The sequence below is a fragment of the Natator depressus genome, chromosome 7, assembly GCF_965152275.1.
Source record: "Natator depressus isolate rNatDep1 chromosome 7, rNatDep2.hap1, whole genome shotgun sequence".
In the NCBI taxonomy this organism is placed as follows: domain Eukaryota; kingdom Metazoa; phylum Chordata; order Testudines; family Cheloniidae; genus Natator; species Natator depressus.
This window is the reverse complement of record NC_134240.1, coordinates 45,352,085-45,370,235: the sequence shown is the minus strand read 5'-3', so window position 1 is coordinate 45,370,235 and position 18,151 is coordinate 45,352,085. Positions and strand designations below refer to the sequence as shown.

Here is an 18,151-nt window from a genome sequence, read left to right as displayed (position 1 = left end):
ACAAATCATTGTCATGTAAACAACAGAAACAAAACATTAGCTGTCACAAAACTGAGAGATGCTATATCTTTTATATGAAGAAGCTCAAAACATGGTAAGTGAGACCTCAGGAACATTTAGAAAAGACAGCACAAATCTAAGAATTAAAAAAACAAAAATAACCATCCTAAATTTCTCCAGCTTCTGTGAATGGCAAAAACTAATATAAGATTCTTTGCATCAGCTTTTTCAGGGTCTTTTTTGGTTGTTCTGGTAATATCTATAGCTTTAAATGATGAAAATCTTTTGCACTGAGGACATGAGTTATATTTAGATAGTCAAAAACACAACAGGAAACCAGTTGCTTGGGTGCTCAGCATATCACTCAGGCTTTATGATCTCATATTAATAGCATCTTTGCTGTGGGTTTCCAATTCAAATGAACTGATACATTCTTATAGGCCAAAAATTTCTTTTTCAAACATTACATGGTTAAGGGTTTATATTTGCAATCCAAATGGCATTTATTTTTTATTTATCACACAAACATTTTTAACTTCAATGTATGGACCCTTTGCCTCCTCAGATATTCCGGATTTATCTAAAAGAACAGAACAGACAAATGAATTCTAAAGTAGTTGGAAAGGAGTAAGAGTCGTTTTCTGACTCCAGAGATGCAGAGATACAACTGGGATGTTACGATTGAAGCTTATATGAATGTCTAATGTCTACTTTTAGACAGAGGACAGTGAAAAAATGGAAGCTATTCTTTTGACCTGACCCTATAGATGTCTTCCCCTCCTGCTTCCATGTTCCTTTTTTTCCTGTGATCTGAATGCTATTATAATAGTATCTCTGTTTTCATTATTTCTACTAGCTCTGTCAAATGTACTTTGATATTACACCTGTCATCCTAAATCAAGCTCTCTCTTTTGGTTAGATTTCAACACGGATATATTCTACTGTACTGGGTGAACATTTTGTAGCTACAAATTGAGATACAAGGGAGGAAAACTCCAGGATATGACTACTGTCTCCATCTTTTACAGAATAAAGAAAGGGAGAAGGAGAGTGTAGATTTGAAAAGGATAGAGAGAGAATAAACAGACAACTGAAGTGTGGTGCTGTAATTCCAATCAAACATTCCGTCACACATGGAAGTGACCCTTGAAACATTAGATCCCCTTGATTAAAATCTATGATTTAAATGAGACCCATCTGTAATTTTATATAATACATAGATCTGAGTTCTAGCTGTAAGCCCTGTGCAAGTTTCTGTCCTCTCTTTTCCCCTCTCACCATGACTTATTCATCTGTCCCTGATCCTCCACTCACCTTGTGCCTGATCCGTTTTCACCTTCTACAGACTCCTTCACTTGCTGAGCATCTCTCATCTACCCCCTTATTACAACCTTGCTCTACAGTGCCAGCAGTTCTCCACTGATGACACCAAACACGCTCAGGAGGCACTGATAAAAAAAATCTCAAAATTCACAATTGCAACATTTATTTACATGAGCTGTAGTGGATTTATGTGGCAGATTTTCAAAAGTGCTCAGCATGCACAATTGGGGGAAGATTTTCAGAAGACCTCAGAACTCAATATGCTGAGCTCTTTTGGAAACTTGGCTACTTATTTTGGTGCACAAATGTCAGTTGAGCTCCAGTTGTGGGTACTTGGCATTTGAACATGCGCTCTTTTGAAAATCTGGCTTTGTGCACCCCTGCTCAAAACAGTCAGGGAGAAGAATGTACACTGAGATGTCACAAATAGGATGGGCTTCATTAGGCTACTACATATCACTGATGATGGGGGCTAGCAGTGGACTTGATGCAAAATGCTGCTTAATTCTAAATCTCTATCAACCAAGAGAATGAATCAAATTTAGTCTGTTCCATTCACTGTCTTTAAACTAACAAAGTCTCAGTAGCTTCTAAAGTGCCGTCAATGAATATTTGGGTCTGAGAACAGTGAATAAAATCTCTTAAATCTTGATTTCCAGCATAAAGGTTACATTTCTGACCCTGGCTAACAACATACCAATTAACTGTATGTTGTTCTTCCTCAGGGAAGAACAAAAAAGACAGAGAAAAGGACAAAAAATGTCTGCCAGCAAGAAGCTGGTGACTTTACTGAATTCACTTCTTCCTCAAGCTCTGCTGCAACTGGAGAGGTTACAACCTGGAAGCTACTAGAATCATTGTCAAAGAATGCAGATAAGATGCAGTCAAGCCTAGATGAAGTATTTCAATACTGAGAAATAAGGCGGAATCACTAGAATTCTCATTTACTGAGAGCAAGTTGAAATCCTCAAATGTGAAAATGATACACAAGGCGTTTAATAAGACAAAATGGTGACTGAGATCCTTGAGATTTAAAAAAATCTGTTAAAACAAGGTTTTTGCACAAATTACAGATTAGACAAAGAAAATCAAGCCAGTGCCTAAAATCTTAGCACTCCTGGCTTCTTGAGATACAAACCCATTAAGGACAAAGAGGAAGTGATGGAACAAAAAACATCTTTTCTGCAGCCTGGATGGGTGTTAATGTGGCTTTAAGCCACCTTCGTGCCTTTCCAATTCTGGGCAGCTCCATGGGCTGAAGTGGCTCCTGACATAACTTAGACAGTCATGTAGGGGCTGTCTAAATTATGGCAGCCTGTCCTTGGCTGCTTACGGGCAGCAGCACCACCCACAATCACTTAGTGCTATGGCCCTGCCCTGAAACACCCCTTCTGTCCTCAGCCCAGCCCTGGCATGCCCTTCTTGTCAATGGTTGCAAAGGGGTTCTCAGAAAACTGGCCACAGTTCTTGTCTTCCTCAATTTCTGTACTGGAGAAATTCTCCCCCGGCTGTATTCAGGGGTTTTAGATCCCCTTTATGCTACTGCAGACCTTTTACACAGTTTTAAGAGGCTAGAACGGGGTGATAATCTCACCCCAAGAATGCTGCTAAGGAAACCCTTATAAAGGACAGACAGAACAAATTACAGTAAGCAGCACAATAGCAGCCACTGGTTGTAGAGACAGAGAAAGGCTTCTTCTTGCAGCCCAGAAAAAAAGAGCTAACAGAAATTGATAGCTGCAAAATTCTGCTATTCCCTGACCTGAGCCCTGCTACACAGCAATGGAAAAATGTACTGTGTCAAACGTAATGTGTCAAAAGGATTTTGCTGCTCAAGGCATTTCAGTTTTACTCCTGTTTCTAGCAAAACTAAGCTACATACTCAGGAAAAAAATACTTGTTTTGGGAGGCTAATTCAGTGATTCAGTTACTGTCTAAGGTAAAAGGAAGCAAGCATACAGGAGACAACCCCATAAATGTCCATCTGGAAGAACACTAGAAGCCTAATAGTACAAGAACCAGTAGTACTTTTGTTATATTGTCTCATACGATTGATAATGTGTCAAACAAGACCTTACTAACCTTTAATAGTTACAGAATACACTATTTTATATATATGCTCTCTGTATTCTTTGCCTAATCAGGTAGTCCTGAGATACTAGCTGAAGTTGATAAATCTGTGGAATGTAGTTGGCTAAATACTGAGAATATCTGAAGCTTTATAGAGGGGGTGATAGCCAGTTTTACTACACAAGAACACTACCCTGAGAACAAAGTATTTCTTTGTTAATGTAACAAATTCCTTGTAAATACGCCACTCCCTTCCCCCGGTAAATTGAGGATAGATTTTTCCCATTATAGCTACATGCAGTATGTGTCTTTGCCAAAGAACATAGAATCATAGAATATCAGGGTTGGAAGAGATCTCAGGAGGTCACCTAGTCCAACCCCCTGCTCAAAGCAGGACCAACCCCAACTAAATCACCAACAGCTCCTTCATTGACTGTGGCCAACGTGGAATTAATTAAATATTAAGCCCATTCCCTGTATGGTGCAGTGGTGTTTGTGCTTTATGCTGCAGCCACTGCCCTCCTGGGTGAAAAAAAACCCCAGCAACAAAAAATCCTTAAAACTCAGGGAATTCTACTAGTCTTGCCCTATGGAGGAGTTTTTAGAGAATGGAGATAATGTAGACAAGGGGATAATCTGGTCTTTAATTTTTACAAAATTGTATAAATACCTTCTAAATCTAACCTAATGAAATCATCCTGAAGTATCATAACATAAGGGATCATAGCTCATATATCACTACAGTAGTTTTAAAATTTGTTTATTTACTGTGGGAAAGATAAGTCAAATAAGTGACTTTTGCAAGTTGTTGCATTTTGTTCTGAGTCAGTGAATGGATAATGGAGTCCAATTGGAACCCGAAACCTGTGAGTAAAACAGCTGAGGTGAGGAGGATTAGTCTTTATTTTTCAGTGCCACTTAAATTCCGCTGACCATTCATATTGAACCCTGCAGGTCAGAAAACAACCAAATCTTAACATGAATCACAATACATATAAATGAAAATTTTCAGAGCTTTCTACAAAGAGAGACTTTTTAGAAATGAAGCAACCGAAATTCACACAGTTCTTTATCAGTCCAGCTGATTCAGAATTTGGATAGAAGATGCAGGAAGTTGCTGGATTCATTTTTCTGGGTCTAACTCATCTAGTCCTGAGTTTTATGTTTATCCCCACTCATTTTCTCAGCTACTCTCTAGCTACCTGCTGTTTAGTCTACAATGCTGAAAGTCCACTTAGCATAAGATTTTTTAATATACTACTTAATTGAAAAGATGGGTTGAGAGGGAAAAAAGCAAGTCAGGGAAATGGAGGGAAGATGTGGGAGGAGAGCAGTAGTTGGCATACCTTCCCTTTGTTGAAGTAGTGGATAATCTTCCGGCATAGCCCCTCCTTACGTTGCCACTCTGTCTGGGATGGGTAGTGCAGGAACTCTCGCAGAGGTCTGTCCTCCCACTGAAGTAGCTCACAGTACAGAAGCAATGTAAATGCAGCCTCTGTTAGAACAGCAATCAATGAAGACTGAGAAAATTACTACAAATAAATACAATTAATGGGTTTGATTTGCATTTGGATTTGTCAAGCAAATCATGATCCGAAATTCACCTACAGAATAACCCAGTGGGGAACAAAGTGCTTGAAAACCAAGATCCCCTTCTGAAACATCTGAGAGATGGAAGCTACTTGGTCAGTGGATCAACAACTTCATGCTGCAGCATTACAAAGATGACATGTCCTGGGCATTCAGTGGAAAATGTGTTGGACTCCATTCCTGTCATCTGGCCAGGGAGCTAACATGATGGGTTTTCGCAACTGCTGTCTAACTGTAGCGCCAATTACACTTTCCTGGCTTTTTGATGAATGATCTCTGAAGTGGAAAAAGCACCTTACTAATGTTTGTACTTTCCCCTTCAAAGTCATCTTTCTGACTTCCTCCAAGTTCCCCAAAGTTGTGCAGATGTATATAATTTAAAAATAGATTCTCATCTTTCAACTGAGATATAAACATAGCAACATATCAGACTGCTAATGCTTTTATGATTCATTTTTCTATAGGTTTTCTCCCTCTTTTATAAACACTTCCTGAATAGGATACATGACTAACGTGGATTCTGCCAATACCGAATATTAGCAAAGGGCTACCGTCCACAAGGTCCCTTCAACACTCTTCTTCCTTGAAGTATTGTTTCAAAAATCAACCTCTTCACCTGGTTTCTTAATTTACAAACTGGTCTGTTTCTTAAATGGCATCAAAGCAAGTTGATTAGTAATATGAAAAAACAGGGCTTCTAACTCTTCTAACTGCAGTAGCTGATCTTCACAAAAATTCCTAGAAAAATATTTGATGAATATTCAAGGAGAATGCTGGGAGACTCAATACTTCTGGCCTGGATTCTAACAGCAGACCCTGAAGAAAGCCTCCTCATTACTAACCAGTGTAGTTCTCAGCCTGTAAGTGCATGTCACACAGCTTGTGGATGTAGCGGATATACATCTCTTCCTTGTTAATTTCAGATTTATAAAAGTTCTGAAAAAGAGTTGAAAATTAATATTCAGAAACAATCTTGAGATACTCTGTCAGTGTAAAATAACCCCCTACTCCCAGGCAGCTAATAGAAGCTGCATATAATACGAAGGAAGTGCATTAATAATATGAAAGATTGGGCCCAATACTGCATTAATTTAAACGGGTGTAAATGAGGAGTAACTCCACTAACATCAATGAAGTTATGCTGGATTTAACATGAGTGCAAAGGAGAAAAGAGTCAGGCCCATTGTATCCATACAAATATGAGTGTGAGAGAGCAAGGTACAAGAGAGTGAATGCCCAGAAATATGTACTGGTGATTCATTCCCTCTGCACTCTAAAAATACTACTGCCACCTCTAGAATCTACAGAAAAGGAGATGTGAGTGGGGGAGTGTTTGTACAGGAGGAGATTAAAGAGGAGGAATGGAAACGGATAAAATGCCTGTAGAAATATTCTTTGCTAAGAGTCACACTTGCTCATCTGCTGTGCTCTCTTGCCTCCTGTCTCAATGGAACCATTTTACTACACACTACTGTAAATTCAAAATGGAAAAAACCCTAAATTTTCAGCTGCAGGATGCTGAGACTATTAACCCCCTGCAGATCATCATACCTAAACCTTTCCATTCCAGATTAAAATAGTGTGCATAGGATCATGATGTACAGGTCAATAAAATAAAAAAAGAACGTGTTCTTACCATCAGGTTAACAGTGCAGCCAATCTTCTTGTTTTCTGTTTCATCTCCTTTCATGCAGTCCCTGAAAAGAGAAACACTGTTGAGACATTTAGACTGCAAGAGTGTGTTTCTTAACTAAAGATGAAGCTGTTCTAGAATGCCAAAACAATAGTGAAGGCTAAAGTTTATTTTTAAAGCACCCCTCAAAAGAGACTCCATACAGTGTAGATCTAAAGAAGTTATTTAAGAAAGTCAGTCTTCAAATGATCTTTATGTGTAAAGTTAACTTAGTGCCATTAAAAGGTTCTGGACTGAGTGCCTTAGAGACTGAGACCTTCCATTTACGCACACACAAGGTGCAGTATGAGCAGTGGCAGTGCCAGGTTCTTCAAAGTGCACCAACAACGTGCCACAGCCCTGATTTGGAAGAACCAGCTGTAAAGAGAGGAGTTCAATCTTCAGAGTTATTCAGACTTTGTCCTCTGCTGAGATGGTGAGATGGTGTTGTTTACTGGCTCCCATGCTCTAGGAAAGGGACTGGGATTACTTCCTAATTTTAAAGGGAACCCTGAACAGGCATCAGATGATTATGGACTATACTCACTTGAACTAAAGACCTATTGTAGATGTGAAAAGCATGTTGGTGCAACACACTTGACATTTTGCTACCAGATTAATTTAAATTAAAAAATTGAGGATTGTAACTGAATTGAATAAGAAAATTAATACTACAATCAATATAATAGATCCTGTGCTGTTTTAACAGTAAATTCAATTAAAATAGGTGTCCCCATATTTTACATTTTCAGAATTTTGTTTTGATGAGTAACTGCACTGCAGAAGTTGTCAGGGGAGAAAAAAACGGTTACTCACCTCTCATAACTGTTCTTTGAGATGTGTTGCTCACATCCATCCCAATTAGGTGTGTGTGCGCTACGTGCACAGTCGTCTAAAGGGACCTCAGGAGGTCATCTAGTCCAACCCCCTGCTCAAAGCAGGACCAACCCCCAACTAAATCATTCCAGCCAGGGCTTTGTCAAGCCTGACCTTAAAAGCTTCTAAGGAAGGAGAATCCACCACCTCCCTAGGTAACCCATTCCAGTGCTTCACCACCCTCCTAGTGAAAAAGTTTTTCCTAATATCCAACCTAAACCTCCCCCACAGCAACTTGAGACCATTACTCCTTGTTCTGTCATCTGCCACCACTGAGAAAAGCCTAGCTCCATCCTCTTTGGAACCCCCTTTCAGGTAGTTGAAAGCAGCTATCAAATCCCCCCCTCATTCTTCTCTTCCGCAGACTAAACAATCCCAGTGCCCTCAGCCGCTCCTCATAAGTCATGTGTTCCAGACCCCTAATCATTTTTGTTGCCCTCTGCTGGACGTTTTCTCCTTTTTCCACATCCTTCCTGTAGTGTGGGGCCCAAAACTGGACACAGTACTCCAGATGAGGCCTCATCAATGTCGAATAGAGGGGAACGATCACGTCCCTCGATCCGCTGGCAATGTCCCTACTTATACATCCCAAAATGCCATTGGCCTTCTGGGCAATAATGGCACACTGTTGACTCATATCCAGCTTCTCGTCCACTGTAACCCCTAGGTCCTTTTCTGCAGAACTGCTGCCTAGCCATTCGGTCCCTAGTCTGTAGCGGTGCATGGGATTCTTCCATCCTAAGTGCAGGACTCTGCACTTGTCCTTGTTGAACCTCATCAGATTTCTTTTGGCCCAATCCTCTAATTTGTCTAGGGCCCTCTGTATCCTATCCCTACCCTCCAGCATATCTACCTCTCCTCCCAATGTCGACCATTAGGTCCTCCGACTCCACCACCTCCTCGGCCTGCAGACCCATGTTGCACGCCATCCTGCGAAAGAGGTCATGGTGGGCACAGCTGTCTATGGGGGGCGGTCCAGAGACAGAAGTGCTTGCAACGGCCTCATCTGGGGAGGAGGACGAAGAGGCTAATCGGGGAACAGGGTCCTCCTGTCCCTCCTGCTCGTCAGAGACCTCCTGTCCTGTCTCGCTGGCTGGACCACGTAGACCAGGGTCCTGCTCAGGAACTGGAGTTGGTTCTGTGGGCGGGGTGGGGGTTGCGGGCACGGCACCTTCTCTGCACCGCTAGGGGTGGGGCCACTGACAGAAGCCTCCGGCACCTGTGGTTCAGAGGCGGCCAATCGGGATCCTTTAGATTGGGTGCCCTGCGCTTGGTGGTACACCCACGGCATCCAAAATGGCCACTGCGCTGGTCCTTGCCACTGAGTAGGCCATGGCCTTGCCCCCACCTCACAGCATCCATGGCCCAACCAGTGCCAACCCTGATCTGAGTATCTAGATCCCGTCTCCGAGTAGAAGACTGGGATCGGGACCGCAGTGGCCAGGGCAGTGCCGAGCAGAGCTGATCCTGCAAGCAGCGCTACACTGGGGAGCGGTGTTGCAATGCCGGAGAGTGGTGCTGCAAGGCTGGAGAGCAGTGCTGCGAGGCTGCAGAGCAGTGTCACGATCTGGAGCTGTGTGGGGTTGCTGAGTGGCACTGGGACTGGTGCTGGGAGTGGGACCTGCTGCTTGACGCGGATCGACGCATGGATCATCATTGCAAACCGGAGTGCTGGCGTGACCTGGACCGGTGCCGCGAGTCTGAGCGGTGCTGTGATTGCGAGCGGCACCGGGACTCTAAGCAGTGCTGCAATTCTATCAGCGATGCTGAGGGACGGAGCATCGTCAGTTTGCCTCGAGACGGTGCCATTCGATGCGGTACCGGAGGCTTAGCCTTGGGTGTCTGCCAGCGTCCTTCTGCAGTGCCGCTTCAACCACTGTCGCCAAGGTGCTACACACTGATGAACTTGGCGCCAGGTATTGCCGCACTGGTGGAGGCTGTGGTCTAAGTGCTGCCTCCATAAGGAGCTGCTTGAGGTGAAAATCTCACTCCTTTTTGGTTCTGGGGCGAAACCCCTTACAAATCCTGCACCTGTCAGCTTTAGACAAGCGTCGTGGGGTTACTTATTGGCCTGGGCTTGCTGCAGGACTTGCAGGGCTTGAACCCCTCGGACTTGGGGCATGTAAGCCCTCCCAAGGAAAAGCGGTCGGGATAGAGAGTAAACCCCCCAGTCCAAGTGCTAACTACTAACTATCAACCAAGAACTAACTAATAAGTACAGAGAACACAAACAAAGCTAGGGAAATGTGGTAGAACTTGCTGAGCAAGTTCCAAAGACCGTCACTGTCACTAAGAAGGAACTGAGGAGGCGCCACGTTGGCAGGGTCATATATTGAGCTCCATGAAGGCGCCACTCCAGGGGGCTCTACAGACGACCCAACGGGCACTGCCAGGGGAAAAAACTTTCCAACAACTGTGCGCACACACCTAATTGGAATTGATATGAGCAATCACTCGAAGCAGAACTGGAGGTTTTGTCATGTGGGTGGGGACAACTGGGGCTTCTGGCACATGAGCACGGGAAATTATTTGAGATTGTTGAATAAAGTACATTAGCCAAATGTTTCTGTTACAATAATCAGCAGCAAAACAGCTAATTATTAGTTAAACTGTTGTCTTTAAGTTCCAGAGATAACAGTCCACTGAGATGAATGGGACAGTTCACTACTGTTTCATTACATCTGTTTATGTTCTGTTCACACTTTCAAGATTTTCTTTACAACCATTAAGGTTAGAATTTTTTTTTTTAAATAAATGAAAGTTGAGATTCATGAACACGATCTGCTGCAAACTCCATGGTCACTGAGTCATGGAATACATAGGGCCCTGCTTTTAAGAAAGTCTCCCTTAGCTGAGTTAGAAGGTATTGTGTTAGACTTTGATGAATCAGGGCCAAATATTCTAAGAAGAGAGCTAAATTAATAACTTCCAACAGTTCTATAATCCTTTAGCCTCATCATCAAGTAAACTAAACACCAGTTTCTTCATTCTGACAATTTATCAAGAATGAACAAGAAGTAAATGAGAACGTGTGCCTCCACTATCTTAATTCAGAAACCAACAGTTCTGTGTAATGGCTGCTCTCACATTACTCCACAGCACTGAATTAACTGATTGCTTCAAAACCAATACAAAACAGTTCTCTACACAAAAATAATTTGGTGCATTACTAATTCTGTACACCCTTCTTGCAGAATGCTAGAATACTTATACTCAGAACACTTTACTGTGGTAACCAGGTACCTGTAGTCAAGGAGACGCTCCATGAGGCGAGTAACTGATGTAACAAAAGAGACGCCAGTCTCCCGCCACGTCTCTTGTTCAATCTTCTCCAGCAGGCTGTTTGGAAATGAAGAGGCAGCATATGAGGCTTTCCTGGAAACGGTATAGATCCTGGAGAGAGCCAGGGGCAACTTTGTTTCTCTCTCATGCAGAAGACTGACAGAATTACAGTCTTACCTGGGGTAGGGCCCAAAGAGCTGGGTTCTACTCCATGCAGCATGAAGCAAAGACAAGAAAAGATGGAATTGGCAGCAAAAGGTAAAATTTCCCATCACAATGCTGCTTCAAACATAGGAAAGAGAACACTGCACGTAACAAAAATTGGTTCCCAAGCTGCTAATGGTAGCTGCTTATAGCAATGGAAAGCTATGACTGGGAAGGAGCCTAAACCCACTGTAACACATTTTATCCCCTCAGTTAAACTGTTAAATTCTGGTCTCTAATGAGCAATCCCAGTTCAACATCTTGCATCACAACTATTATCACAGATATCATCAACTGCAGCAAGGGAAATACAGAACATTGTTCTTGCCAGGTAAATAAAAAGAAAAACAAATTTTCCATTATTTTCTTTTCAAATGTATTTGCTATTTTTGCATGTACACTGATGGAGCCAAACTTTCAAAAAGTGGTTTCCATTTGTGTGCACTCAAATACAAGTGCATACTTTCTGAGTATTAACATAAAGGTGCACAGGTTATAGATTTACCTGCATACCCAAAATGATGGGTGTGCACAAGTAAATTCTATAATTTCCATGCAGAGGTGTTGATGCACCAAAAATGCATGTAGATGTTTGTATACATCAAGCTGCATGCACATAAATGGAGACTGGATTGAGATCCTTTTGAAAATTTGCCCTGTATTCTGTTACTGATCTCAGAGGGACAACTGGATCAATTAAAGACTCAAGATTTAACTCAGTGGAGATTACAGAGTGGGTCACAATATATGCCTTCAAACCAAGATCAGCTTCCACCAAGGGAGGCATTTGAAAATCAGACTTGGACACAGCTCAGCACCCGAGAACTAACCATGTGGGAGGGACAGATCTTGAGATTTCAGGTTAGCCTCCGACTATCATTATTGTTTCTTGGGTTGGAAGGGACTGGAAATGCTGTGCACTGATAGGCTTTGGAGGGAGCAGTTTCCAGCCTTCAATTAATGTATGACCTTCAAGAGCAAGGTAAGCAAGGGGAGAAAATGGAGGGAAATTTTAAATGCCCCAAAACAGACTTGAACTGCTTGATGGTTTAGCTGGCCCTCTGAACAACCTGAAGACTATGACTTCACACTCTGATGTCACAAAGCTGAGCACTGGCTTGTCTAGTGTGTCTGTGATAGGAACATGGACACCACTTGGCACACTGTATACTGTAACCTATGCAGCATCAATACTAGATTTTATTGCATGAAAGATACAAAAATATATTTTTATATTCTTGTCAGTGTAAAAGGGATGGCAAGCTTTTTCATAGCCCTCTCTCTGATTTGTGGCCAATGTCACGATAACCTGTCAGAAGTCCCTGTTCATTACTCTGTGTTCTGAGGGAGGCCACTTCCATTGCTGGTATTTTACAATGAATCATTACTTTGAAATTTTACCAAGCCTTCTAAAGGTGACCTTGTAACATGCAAGATGAAGGGAGAGTGGCATTGCTTACAGTAGGCTGAAGAGCTCCCTGTAGTTCTCGTCTCCTTTTCCTTCTGACACCAAGCTGTCCAGCTTATCAATCAATTCAGCTTCCACCTGGATCAGGGAGAAATAATGGGTTAGAAATTAACTGTGTTTGCAGAGAAGGTAAATTTCAAAAACGTTAAGAAGGCTGAGATTGTATTTTATGGATAATTTCTTATGTTCTGCAAGTTGCCAGATTTTACGGATGGATGATTTCTTCCCTGATATAAAAAAGCATCTGAAATAAAACAGACCCCTTTCAAATCTACAAAATAATGGCTCAGCGGATTCAGTGAAACAACTGGCCTCATAAGGGTCAGTGGAAGAGGTGGACTACAGAGCTCAATTATCCTCTTGCTGAGCAGAGGGGTAAAATGGGCTTCCCTGTGGAGATAGGCTTTTTGTTTCTTACAGGAGTTCTTGTCATCCATTTTCTTTGTTTTTAGCAATACCTAGATGTGGACTTTCTATAAATGAATGTATCAAGTAGAATCTTACCCTGTCCTACCTGTCAGCAACAGAAAAAAAATGGTTACCTACCTTTCGTAAAAGACAGTTACCTTTTCTGTAACTGGTGTTCTTCGAGATGTATTGCTCATGTCCATTCCATATTAGGTGTGTGTGCTCACCACATGCACTGGTGCTGGAAGTTTTTCCCTCAGTAGTATCCATAGGGGACCAGCTCTGGCACCCTCTGGAGTGGTGTCTGCATGGGGCAGTATAATGGGCACCACCGGCTCCCCCAACCCTCAGTTCCTTCTTGCCGGAAACTCCGACAGTGGGGAAGGAGGGCGGGTCATGGAATGGACATAAGCAACACATTTTGAAGAACACCAGTTACGGATAAGGTAACTTTCTTTTCTTCTTTGAGTGCTTCCTCATGTCCGTTCCACATCAGGTGAATCCCAAGCAGTGCCCCTGGAGATGGGTAGAAGTTCACGGACGTGTAGATTGCAACACAGCTCTGCCAAACCCAGCATCGTCCCTGGCCTGCTGAGTGACGGCATAATGGGTGGTAAACGTGTGAACAGAGGACCACGCTGCAATTCTACAGATGTCCTGGATAGGGATGTGCGCCAGGAAGGCCGCCGAAAATGCCTGCGCTCTCATTGAGTAAGCTCTGACAATCAGGGGCGGCGGAACCCCTGCCAGGTCGTAAGAGGTCCTTATGCATGAGGTAATCCAATTGGAAATCCCCTGCGAGGACACACGGTGACCCTTCATCCTATCTGCTGTAGCAATGAAGAGTTGAGTCAATTTACGGAAAGGCTTGGTACGTTCTAAGTAGAAAACCAAGGCCCTCCGGGCATGAAGATGCCTCTCTTCACTGGTTTTGTGCGGTTTGGGACAGAACCCTGGGAGGAAGATGTCCTGGTTCATATAGGAGGTGGAGACCACCTTTGGCAGGAAGGCTGGGTAGGGCCACAACTGAACTTTATCTTTGTAGAAGACCATGTGTCATAAATATAAAGGGAAGGGTAAACACCTTTAAATCCCTCCTGGCCAGAGGAAAAACCCTTTCACCTGTAAAGGGTTAAGAAGCTAAGACAACCTCGCTGGCACCTGACCAAAATGACCAATGAGGAGACAAGATACTTTCAAAGCTGGAGGGGCGGGGGGAACAAAGGGTTCTCTCTGTCTGTGTGTTGTTTTTGCCGGGACCAGAGCAGGAATGCAGGTCAGAACTCCTGTAAAAAGTCAGTAAGCAATGTAGTTAAATATGCGTTAGATTCTGTTTTGTTTAAATGGCTGATAAAATAAGTTGTGCTGAATGGAATGTAGATTCTTGGTTTGGGTCTGTGTTCACCTGTGCAAATTGGTGAGGATTTTTATCAAGTCTTCCCCAGGAAAGGGGGTGTAGGGCTTGCGGGGATTTTGGGGGGAAAGACGTTTCCAAGTGGGCTCTTTCCCTGTTATATTTGTTAGACGCTTGGTGGTGGAAGAAATAAAGTTCAGGGACAAAAGGTAAAATAGTTTGTACCTTGGGGAAGTTTTAACCTAAGCTCATAAAAATAAGCTAAGGGGGTTTTTCATGCAGGTCCCCACATCTGTACCCTAGAGTTCAGAGTGGGGAAGGAACCTTGACACCACGTATGGAGTTTCTGAGGTCAAGGCTTTAATTTCGAAGACCCGTCTCACTGACATCACCGCCACCAGGCACGCGACCTTCCATGACAAGTGGGAAAAGGAGCAGGAACCCAGCAGCTCAAAGGACGGGCCAATGAGCCTAGAGAGGACCAAGTTAAGTTCCCACTGCTGGACAGGAGCCCGTACTTTCAGGAAGAGTCTCCCAAACCCTCTCAGGAATCTGACCATCATGTTATGGGAAAACACCGACAGTCGTTGGATCGGCAGGTGAAAAGCGGAGATGGCCGCGAGATGCACTCTAATGGAAGAGTGTGCCAGGCCCTGGTTCCTCAAATGGAGAAGGTAGTCCAGGACAGCCTGTATGGAGAAACGTGAGGGAGAGATGCCCCGTTCGGATGCCCAGCGGGAAAATCTTGTCCACTTGGCCAGGTAAGTCAGTCTAGTTGAGGGCTTCCTATTTTTCAGGAGGACCTGTTGGACTCCTTCCAAACAGGTCTGCTCCTCCGGGTTCAGCCACACAGCGTCCATACCAAGAGGTGGAGGGACCAGAGGTTTGGGTACAGGAGTCGACCGTGGTCCTGTGACAGCAGGTCTGGTCGGTTGGGCAGGGGCCAGGGAGGGGCCGCTGACAGGCTCGTGAGCATGCTGAACCAGTGCTGGCGAGGCCATGTCAGGGCGATCATGATGACCTGTGCCTTGTCTCTCTTGATCTTTGCCAGGGCCCTGCTGATGAGTGGAATCAGAGGGAATGCATAGGGAACGCAGCAGGTCAGGCTCCCTGACCACGACAGGAGGAAGGCATTGGAGAGGGAGCCCTTGCTCAAACCTTGCCAAGAACAAAACCAGTGGCATTTCCTGTTCTGTCTGGTAGTGAACAGGTCCACTTGGGGCGTTCCCCACCTTTGGAAGATCATTCAGGCTATCTCTGGATGGAGTGACCACTTGTGGTGAGAGGAGAACTCCCTGTTGAGCTGGTCCGCCAGCGTATTTCTGATGCCGGGAAGGTGACAAGCTTCCAGGTGGATCTCGTGGCCGATGCAGAAGTCCCATAGACAGAGAGCCTCTTGATAGACAGCCAACGAGCGTGCTCCCCCTTTCCTGTTCTAAAGTAGAACATTGAGGGTGTGTTGTCCGTCAGGACTCGTACCAACTTGCCCAACAGGTGGGGCAAGAAGACTCCGCATGCCAACCGGACTGCTCAGAGCTCTTTGATGTTTATGTGTAACCGTGCTTCGTCCAGGGACCACATTCCCTGAGTCTAGAGGACACCAATATGCACTCCCCAGCCGAGGTCTGAGGTCCCAACCCCTTCCAGGACTGTTCTGTGGTTGGTCCACCACCTCAGCGAGGTAAGTATCACCTAGGGAATGGTAACAATCTTTTCCTGGGTGTCTCAGGACGGGGAATAGACCATTGGCAGCTACTGTTGCAGGGGCCGCATCCGGAGCCTGGCATAGCGGACCACGTAAGTGCATGCTGCCATATGGCCCCGCAGGCACAGACAGACCCTGGCTCTAGTCAGAGGGAATGTGGAGACTTCCGCAATGAGGTTCGTCAATGTGTGGAACCTTTCCAGCGGCAGGAACGTCCTGCACAGGTCGAGTCGAGGACCGCGCCAATTAACTCTATCCTCTGCACTGGCACGCACATCAACTTTCTGTCATTTACCAGTAGACCCAGAGAGCGGCACATAGCTTGAAGCACCGTGACATCCCTTTGCACTCGAGACCTGGAGCTGCCCTTGATGAGCCAGTCATCAAGGTCTGGGTAGATCTGGATACCTCGGCGCCTGAGGTAAGCTGCTACCACCGACATGCACTTGGTGAACACCCTCAGTGCTGTAGCCAGGCCGAACGGGAGGACCACAAATTGGTAGTGGTGGGGCCACACCATAAACTGGAGGAAGTGTCTGTGTCCTTGAAAGATCGCCATATGGAAGTATACATCCTTCAAGTTGAGGGCGGCATACCAGTCTCCCGAATCCAGGGAGGGGATAATAGAAGCCAGAGAGACCACGCAGAACTTTAGCTTCTTTAGGTACTTGTTGAGGTCTCGCAGGTCCAAGATGGGCCATAGACCACCCTCAGCCTTTGGGATTAAAAAGTACTGGGAATAGAACCCTTGTTCTAGTGCTCGAGAGGAACTTCTTCCATCGCACCCAGTTGTAGCAACCCCTTTACCTCCTGCGTGAGGAGACTCTCATGAGAGGGGTCCCTGAAGAGGGATGGGGAAGGCGGGTGGGAAGGGGTGGGGGTAGAAAGGAACTGGAGGGTATAACCCTGTTCCACTGTGCTGAGGACCCTTCCATCTGAGGTTATAGCTGTCCAGGCAGGTAGGAAGAGAGAAAGGTGGTTGGAGAACACTGGGAAAGATGGGTCTGGGGAATAATCTGTTAGGTCACCCTCGGACGCAGCCTCAAAATGAGCATTTGGCCCCCTGCTTATTATGGGTCGAGCCCGACTGGGCAGAGGGTGGAGGCGGGTGGCTCGGGCAGCACTTGTAGCTTTTGGCTCATTTATGGGGCTGGTCCTGCTGAGGCTGGCTCCCCTGGCCCTGCGGCTGCTCCAGTTTGAACCCCTTACGCGCCGGGGCTGGGACGTAGAGATCCAGGGTTTTCAGGGTGGTGTGGGAGTCCTTGAGGCCATGCAATTTGCTGTTTGTTTGCTCTGCAAATAGGGTCCGGCCATCGAAGGGTAGGTCCTGCATAGACTGCTGGGCCTCGGTGGACAACCCGAAAGGGACCGTGAGCTACTATGGGCCAGTTGCCGGGAGGATCGTCCTGAGTAGGGCGACCTTCCTTTTGGAGATGGGCCATTATGGCCCGGTGATCGGCAGTATCCCGTGTTTGATCGGTCCTGGGATTGGTAACGAGCCCTTGGAGATAGTTGGGGCTGGTCCCGGAGTTCTTGCTGCGAGGCTTGTGCCTCAGAGGGTCTGAGCCTATCTACCGGCGACGTACGACTCGAGTCCCTCGACCGGTGTCCCCTGTGTGGGGACTGCAGAAGGCTCTGCTGAGCCTGCCTCTCCAGTGCCGAGGCATGGTGGCTGCAGGCGGGCAAACACTAGCGGGATGTCCATCTCGATGGGGAATGGTACCGCTGAGGCAGGGACACGCGGATAGATCCCAACGCGGGTTTTCCCCAAGACCAGGGTACCATGGGAGCTGGTGAGGGTGGCACTGGGAGCATCAGGATCTCCTGAGCTGCTTGAAGGGCTTCAGGTATCGATGTCACCTGATGCTGGCTGGGGCCTGAACTGCTATCTGGAGCCGCAGGCAAAGCATGGGATGGCCTGCACCACTCGACTTGAGCTGGGGCCCGACTTCCCAAGGGGGATGTTGAGTTGCCTGGCACGGATCTTGGCTCGCCCCCTGCCCTTTCCTTTCCCTTGCCAGGGGTAGGAGATCTTCCCCTCACAGTCTTTTTTGGTTTCTTGACTGAAGCCATGGAAGGAGACCGGTGCCAGCTTGTGGACAGCGCCTGGGGAGCACTGCACATGGAGGCCATGGTGCTTGGTGTGGAGTCAGACCGCTGCTCTGGTGCTGGAGTGAGTGTCGACTCCATTAGGAGTGC

The 18,151-nt window shown here is 45.5% G+C and overlaps 1 protein-coding gene across 6 annotated transcripts in view; it reads right to left on the bottom strand.

Moving 5' to 3' along the window:
• The window catches only part of DOCK3 (dedicator of cytokinesis 3), a 628,721-nt gene that overhangs the window by 57,278 nt on the left and 553,292 nt on the right, over nucleotides 1-18,151 (bottom strand). For 5 of the 6 annotated variants that reach the window (XM_074958290.1, XM_074958294.1, XM_074958288.1 and 2 more), the window contains exons 33-38: nucleotides 12,478-12,563; nucleotides 10,991-11,017; nucleotides 10,775-10,870; nucleotides 6,620-6,680; nucleotides 5,826-5,919; nucleotides 4,740-4,888 (exon numbers count right to left, since the gene is read on the bottom strand). In XM_074958290.1, coding sequence (XP_074814391.1) covers nucleotides 4,740-4,888; nucleotides 5,826-5,919; nucleotides 6,620-6,680; nucleotides 10,775-10,870; nucleotides 10,991-11,017; nucleotides 12,478-12,563 — 513 coding nt within the window. The remainder of the gene's footprint in view (nucleotides 1-4,739; nucleotides 4,889-5,825; nucleotides 5,920-6,619; nucleotides 6,681-10,774; nucleotides 10,871-10,990; nucleotides 11,018-12,477; nucleotides 12,564-18,151) is intronic. The other variant, XM_074958289.1, reaches the window with a different exon arrangement.